Here is an 8,503-nt window from a genome sequence, read left to right on the forward strand (position 1 = left end):
ATCATGCCACAAATATTCAAATGAAAACTCCATGAAAACAGCAGTAAAACAAGAAAAGAAAAAAATCTATTCACACAAATTCTGAAATAGCTCATGTTCGTTCTGTCCATAGAAGCATTCATTAAGCCTTGACACGTTATCCCTCTTGGCTATACATCGCCTTGCTTCAAAGAAAAGTTCCTATTTATTACTACATGCTCGCGCATGGAAATGGGTAAGGCTTGCCGCCTGCTACTTCCTGATTATCCCACTGACTCAGAAGCGTGCTAGTAAACATGATTTGGACAAAACACACAAGCGCCAGCAACAAGCCCCGGAATGAGTTCAAGAATGGCAGATGATGACAACGGTCAAAAAGAGTTTGAAGGTTCACAACATTCCATGTACTACTATATTAACAACTCACCATCTCTCCATTGTGCAATGGCCTAATGTTGTCCATTTAATGTACAGTTGATTCTATACATAAGATTTCCAAAATCCAATAATAAATGTATGCAGTCATGTGACATCGAACCCCATCACACTTTTGACAAATGCTATTTTACACCTCTCGGCTCTTGTAGGAAAGAGACACATTTTCTATCGTCTGATAGAGGGCCAGCCAAGTCATACTGTCAAGCTGGCAGAGTGAGATTCACATTGTTCTTCAAACTGCAAGATTGGTCGGCAATATTATCATTAATGCCTCGATGAGCAATGCAACATGGTAACTTGAAAATTCAGTTCATCGGCATGAAAAAACAATCAGTTCAAGAACATAATAGTTCTTTACCTGTTGAGGTAATAATAGAAGAAATCTGCGTACAACATTGTCTGCACGAATCCTGCTATCCAAGCTGTTCAAGTAACAAGATCGAAAACATTATTTATCTTGTTTAACGGGTATAGGCTAAACACGAGATCAACCAAATGAGAGATGTCATACTTATCCAGTGTACATAATGTGGCTCCGTGAAGTAGCGGTAAACCCAGTTGAGAATGTACAATGCTCGGTATGCACTGCATCATGACAGTCAGTGAATAAGAAAAAATAGCCATGGTTCCTATCAACGAAAAACTGAAAAGTATATCAAGTTTTTAAGAACCATATGATTGTGTCTTCTGAAAATACTGTTCAGGCTCATAGCATAAATTTGTAGTGTCAAGATGTTATGACCGGTATTGGTTATGTTAGGAGGGGGCCCAACCATGGGCCCAACTAGGGGCTTAGCCCATTATCAGTTTAGGGTTTAGCTCTTTATATACTGGATGTAACGATGCAAACAGGCAAGCAATAATCATATTCATTATTGCCGACTCCCTGAGGAGTCGGTCTCCTAAACCTAGTCGCCGCCCTCCTCTTCTCAGCCGCGCACGACGGCGCCCTGCCGCCGGCGTCCACCGCCTCGTCCGCACACCACTCCCTCCTTCCCCTACAAACTACGCCCTAGGCCCGGTAGAGCTGTTGGTTCTACCACAAGATATATTAACTTTCTGACCTTAGCAAAGAAGAGTCATTTGGAGATGACAAATGCGGACTTTCACAACAAGAACTACTATTGTCCAAGTTCATTATAATAGAAAAAACCCAAGCGACTAAAAACTAATCAACCAAGTTGTGTAGCAAACTAGGCCAAAGACAAGTTTCTAGTTGATCTGGATTGCCGGTAGTGAGGTAAATGGCTGGTTCAGTTCTGAAATTTGATTTACAAATTATTTTGCATTTTCCCTCGTCTCTATTATTCATATGCAACGAGCTAATTTTTTTGTCATTCCGATCCACTGTAATGCTTTTTAAGATTTCCCCCTACTTAAAGGATATTTGCAGTGATGTTGTTTCTTCAAATAACAACAGTCGTATGTGTTAACGTGAGCCCTTCACTTTAACGATAGTAACCATTACCAAGATTCTTAAAGAGAGCTCATTACAAAACAGTCTTATGTAAATAGATGAGCAAATAAACACATGATACTATGCATCAGTTTGTATATATAATAATAATCTAGTATTGCTGCTATCATATCGAAGGAAAACAGGGGTAGGCAAGAAATAGTAAAGGAATATTGCAAATGCTCAATGCTTGACCTTTAAAATCTAAGTTATGAGACTTGCATATCTATTGTAGATGAAAACTTATATACATCACAATTCATAAACCATATGGTTGGATGTGGGCTATATCACACATCATGAGTACTACGAAGGAGAAAAGGAATAAATGGGGTTATAATCGCCTCAGAGAAAGAATTCCATTTCCCTACAACCCATGTAACATAAGAAAATGACTTACCCTAGGAAGAAAACGTATTGCCCAGTTAAATTATCAATATTTTTTGTACGCTGTAGTAGTACGAGTTGAGGAAGAATGGCAACGGCTTCTAGATAAATAGAAAATGTCCACATCACCTAATTAAGATAATAAAATTGTCTGGTCATTATTTATGTAAGTAAAGGAAATGGAAGGTGAAATGAAAAACATACTATCTACACATTCAGAAAGCTAGCATTATTGCCGACTCCCTGAGGAGTCGGTCTCCTAAACCTAGTCGCCGCCCTCCTCTTCTCAGCCGCGCACGACGGCGCCCTGCCGCCGGCGTCCACCGCCTCGTCCGCACACCACTCCCTCCTTCCCCTACAAACTACGCCCTAGGCCCGGTAGAGCTGTTGGTTCTACCACAAGATATATTAACTTTCTGACCTTAGCAAAGAAGAGTCATTTGGAGATGACAAATGCGGACTTTCACAACAACTACTATTGTCCAAGTTCATTATAATAGAAAAAACCCAAGCGACTAAAAACTAATCAACCAAGTTGTGTAGCAAACTAGGCCAAAGACAAGTTTCTAGTTGATCTGGCTTGCCGGTAGTGAGGTAAATGGCTGGTTCAGTTCTGAAATTTGATTTACAAATTATTTTGCATTTTCCTCGTCTCTATTATTTATATGCAACGAGCTAATTTATTTTGCCATTCCGATCCACTGTACTGCTTTTTAAGATTTCCCCCTACTTAAAAGATATTTGCAGTGATGTTGTTTCTTCAAATCACAACAGTCGTATGTGTTAACGTGAGCCCTTCACTATAACGATAGTAACCATTACCAAGATTCTTAAAGAGAGCTCATTACAAAACAGTCTTATGTAAATAGATGAGCAAATAAACACATGATACTATGCATCAGTTTGTATATATAATAATAATCTAGTATTGCTGCTATCATATCGAAGGAAAACAGGGGTAGGCAAGAAATAGTAAAGGAATATTGCAAATGCTCAATGCTTGACCTTTAAAATCTAAGTTATGAGACTTGCATATCTATTGTAGATGAAAACTTATATACATCACAATTCATAAACCATATGGTTGGATGTGGGCTATATCACACATCATGAGTACTACGAAGGAGAAAAGGAATAAATGGGGTTATAATCGCCTCAGAGAAAGAATTCCATTTCCCTACAACCCATGTAACATAAGAAAATGACTTACCCTAGGAAGAAAACGTATTGCCCAGTTAAATTATCAATATTTTTTGTACGCTGTAGTAGTACGAGTTGAGGAAGAATGGCAACGGCTTCTAGATAAATAGAAAATGTCCACATCACCTAATTAAGATAATAAAATTGTCTGGTCATTATTTATGTAAGTAAAGGAAATGGAAGGTGAAATGAAAAACATACTATCTACACATTCAGAAAGCTAGCTTGATAAAATACCTCCTTGAAAGTAAACTTCTCATGTATAAGCAAGGCCAAGAGAATACATGGTAGAACAATAAATTGATGTCGGAATGTGTCATGCTCCTTATCATATGATCTACGGACCATTTTGTGGCGCCTTATATACCAAACAATTGAGAATGAGCTACCCAGGAAAATCAGCTTCATAGCCGTATTGTACAGTGATATGAAGCTTGTAAACAAATCCAAGTAGCAAAAACAAGAGCATATAACTCTTGTGTCTTCAAGGAAACACCTAAAAGGAGCAAAAAGGTAGAAACTGAATTTTAGCTTGCATTTTTTTTCTTGTATAAACAATATTTTTATTGTACAACCAGTAATTGTTCAACACAATGATCACAGGGTGCGTAGAAGAAAATAAATGTCATGAAAACACACATTTCCCACCAAGTTCTAATCTTAACCACACTGGAGTTGTGTGATGATTTTTTAAAAAAAAATAGGCTCCCCTGCCAAGTCAGAGCAGTAGCTGAAGCAAAACAATACCCCACAACACCTCAGGTCTCCCCGGACATCAAACTATATGTAACCAAGATTGTCCCCTGCCCTCTGAATTCCCAGCCAGGGAAAGACGTAGAATCTCATAATCCATTCAAATACCGACAAGATTTAGCCTCACAAAACAGCATTATGTCCCCCTATTCCCCAAGATCTAGAGCTGAATCAAAATAAGCTACTCGTACACAGCAAGGCAGAACACCTGATTCTTGAGCTGGTAAATCAATCCATGACCCCGACGGGATAACACCCTAAGAAAATATGAAGAAATGTGGGCAGGGCGGTGGCAGGGGTTGTCGGTTCTCACCGGCGCAGGACTTGATGGTGTGGATCTTGAGCAGGAGGACGAGGACGCTCATGAGGTGCGTCATGTCCCCGGCGAGCCTGAAGGCGTTCATCTCGCCGGATGATCAGGGCCTGTCGTATCACGAGGGTCTACGGCGACGAACCACGGCGCGCCCCCGGCGTGTCCCTCCCGTCGCCGTCGGTGTAGGCGCGTGGCGCTGTCTCGGGGTTGGGCTGTGAAGCGTTGGGCATGTACAATGGTAGAGATGACAATAGATATAAGGCATATAATGTGTTATCTGGGTTCGGATCCCCTGGAGTTGGGCTTAACTCTACCGCGTGAAGTTGGACAAATCCTAGCCCTTGTATACTATCTATGGCTCAGATTTAATTAGGCTTTACAACATGTGAGTTATCTAATTTTGAGGGAGATTTTAGCTCCTGGTGTGGCGGCGACTCCATGGCGGCTACAAGCTCGATGTGTGTCAAGCTCCCGGTGCAACGGCGACTCCATGGCAGTTGAAAGCTACCAATGTGGGGCGATTCCCCCTAATACGGCGGTGATGTTGCACGCTCGCGATTTTGGGCGAGCTCCTGGTGCAGCGGCGGCTCCATGGCAGCTGTAAGCTCACCATGTTGGGCGAGCTCCCAGGGTGGCGGCGGCGTTCCCTTGCGGTTTTGGGAGAACTCTTGGTGCGGAAGCGACTCTTGGCAGATGCTGCAACGTGGCGCAAGCTCGTGGTGCGACCGCTACTCTGCAAGCTTGCTGTTTGGTGCGAGCTTTTGCCTCCTAGTGTTGTCGCAACTAGGTTTTTTTTTAACAAGAACGGCCCCGAAGGGCCTAGAAGCATTCATTAATATCGGTGGGTACAAGATTTACAACAATACCCTTTTGCATCTCTAGCCCTAGAAAACCTAAAATTTGAAGAAAATGCATTGAACTTTGCAGAAAGGACCCTAGCAAGAAATAGAAAAAAGCAATCAAGTGCTTGGTTTCCTTCTCCACCGGTCGCCGGTGACCTCAAGGCGTAGGACGCCGAGGTCAGAGAGAAAGTAGCTCGCGGCGCTCTCCAATCCGACGAAGAACTACCAGCGCCGGCCGCGACCACACCACCGGGGACGAACCACTTGGTGGCGTAGCAACGGCGAGCTCCAGCACTGTGTAGCAGAGGGCCTCCAGAGGAGGTAGAGCTCCTGGTCGAGGGTCGCCCTTCGGCCATCGACAGAGGGGGCGAGGCAGTGGAGCCAGCAAAGGTCCCCCGTTGAATAACTCGCCAGGCAGCAAGGCAGCGTTCCAGCATGCCAGGATCCACAAGAGCTTCCAGATGATAGCACCCCGCAGGCATGAGTATGCACCGTCCAGAGATCACCATCTCCTCCTCTGTCAACACCTCCATGGCTAGACAGAGACGGAGAAAAGATGCAGGTAACCTCCATCTGACCGCATACCCGGACTAACCTTGATCTCGTCGGAGCGACGAGCCACCAGCAGCAGCCCAACTCCCCCTCGCCTCCAAGGCCGACCAGGAGAAGGGAAACAGCCGGGCTCACCAAGAATCCTCTGGTCTCCTCCTCGCCACCACGACCGGCCGGGAGAACAAACTTTTCTTGGCCTCGAACCCACCAACAGAGATTCGTCGCCATCTTATTTGAGGAGGTGGCTCCGCTCCTCCTCCCACTCTGCTCCGCCCATCGGAGCCCAAGCAACAGCAGCAGCAGCCCTACAAGGCCATGGATATGGCGGCAATCCAGGCCACTGATGCGTGTGGTTGACACGTCCGTTGGGAACCCCAAGAGGAAGGTGTGATGCGCACAGCGGCAAGTTTCCCTCAGTAAGAAACCAAGGTTTAATCGAACCAGTAGGAGTCAAGAAGCACGTTGAAGGTTGATGGCGGCGGGATGTAGTGCGGCGCAACACCGGAGATTCGGCGCCAACGTGGAACCCGCACAACACAACCAAAGTACTTTGCCCCAACGAAACAGTGAGGTTGTCAATCTCACCGACTTGCTGTAACAAAGGATTAACCGTATTGTGTGGAAGATGATTGTTTGCGTGAAAACAGTAGAACAAGTATTGCGGTAGATTGTATTTCAAGTATAGAGAATTGGACCGGGGTCCACAGTTCACTAGAGGTGTCTCTCCCATAAGATAAACAGCATGTTGGGTGAACAAATTACAGTTGGGCAATTGACAAATAAAGAGGGCATGACCATGCACATACATATTATGATGAGTATAGTGAGATTTAATGGGGCATTACGACAAAGTACATAGACCGCCATCCAACTGCATCTATGCCTAAAAAGTCCACCTTCAGGTTATCATCCGAACCCCTCCGAGTATTAAGTTGCAAAGCAATGAGACAATTGCATTAAGTATGGTGCGTAATGTAATCAACAACTACATCCTTAGACATAGCATCAATGTTTTATCCCTAGTGGCAACAGCACAACACAACCTTAGAACTTTCGTCACATCGTCCCGTGTGTCAATGCGGGCATGAACCCACTATCGAGCATAAATACTCCCTCTTGGAGTTACAAGCATCTACTTGGCCGGAGCATCTACTAGTAACGGAGAGCATGCAAGATCATAAACAACACATAGATATAACTTTGATAATCAACATAACAAGTATTCTCTATTCATCGGATCCCAACAAACGCAACATATAGAATTACGAGATAGATGATCTTGATCATGTTAGGCAGCTCACAAGATCCGACAATGAAGCACAATGGGGAGAAGACAACCATCTAGCTACTGCTATGGACCCATAGTCCAGGGGTAGACTACTCACACATCACTCCGGAGGCGACCATGGCGGCGTAGAGTCCTCCGGGAGATGAATCCCCTCTCCGGCAGGGTGCCGGAGAGCGATCTCTCGGATCCCCGAGATGGGATCGGCGGCGGCGGCGTCTCAGTAAGGTTTTCCGTATCGTGGCTCTCGGTACTGGGGGTTTCGCGACGGAGGCTATTTGTAGGCGGAAGGGCAGGTCAGGAAGGGGCACGAGGGGCCCACACCATAGGGCCGCGCGGCTGATGTCTACTTCCCCCTCCTTTCCCTGTAGACAGTGTTGGGCCTCCAAGAGCAGAGGTTTGTAGAACAGCAGCAAGTTTTCCCTTAAGTGGATCACCCAAGGTTTATCGAACTCAGGGAGGAAGAGGTCAAAGATATCCCTCTCATGCAACCCCGCAACCACAAAGCAAGAAGTCTCTTGTGTCCCCAACACACCTAATAGGTGCACTAGTTCGGCGAAGAGATAGTGAAATACGAGGTGGTATGAATAAGTATGAGCAGTAGCAACGGTGCCGTGAAAATAGCTTGTCGGCGTGTAGTTGATGGTGGTAGTATTGCAGCGAGTAGTAACGCAGTAAAACAAGTAAACAAGCAGCGATAGCGATATTTAGGAACAAGGCCTAGGGATTATACTTTCACTAGTGGACACTCTCAACATTGATCACATAACGAGAATAGATAAATGCATACTCTACACTCTTATTGGATGATGAACACATTGCGTAGGATTACACGAACCCTCAATGCCGGAGTTAACAAGCTCCACAATTCAATGTTCATATTTAAATAACCTTAGAGTGCATGAAAGATCAATTCGACTAAACCAAGTACTAGCATAGCATGCACACTGTCACCTTCATGCTATGTAGGAGGAATAGTACACATCAATACAATCATAGCAATAGTTAACTTCATATTCTACAAGAGATCATGATCATAGCCATTGGCGTAGGCAGAACTATTCATGGGTATGCAATGCATACCCAATATGTTTTGCAAAAAAAATCAGTATATATGCTCTCCCGTGCCCACACTTATCAACCTGGGCCTAAAAAACGAATTTTGCTGTCCCAAAATACATATTTACAGTATATTGTAAGATTTTTTTTGACTTCGAATACCCAATATGAAAATCCTAGCTCCGCCACTGATCATAGCTTAAACCAAGTACTAACACGGATGCACACACTGTCACCAT

General features: G+C 44.2%; 1 protein-coding gene across 1 annotated transcript; it reads right to left on the reverse strand.

The window, feature by feature from the left end:
• Nucleotides 1-394: 394 nt before the first annotated feature.
• On the reverse strand, nt 395-4,680 carry LOC124676332 (ER lumen protein-retaining receptor). Its single transcript, XM_047212413.1, is given in 7 exon segments — nt 395-654; nt 776-839; nt 929-1,002; nt 3,471-3,586; nt 3,698-3,915; nt 3,918-3,956; nt 4,527-4,680. Coding segments are annotated over 7 exon segments (639 nt in total). The 5' UTR covers nt 4,618-4,680; the 3' UTR covers nt 395-617.
• Between the last annotated feature and the right edge of the window lie 3,823 nt (nt 4,681-8,503).

Source organism: Lolium rigidum, chromosome 7 (assembly GCF_022539505.1).
Source record: "Lolium rigidum isolate FL_2022 chromosome 7, APGP_CSIRO_Lrig_0.1, whole genome shotgun sequence".
NCBI classification, from domain to species: Eukaryota; Viridiplantae; Streptophyta; class Magnoliopsida; order Poales; family Poaceae; genus Lolium; species Lolium rigidum.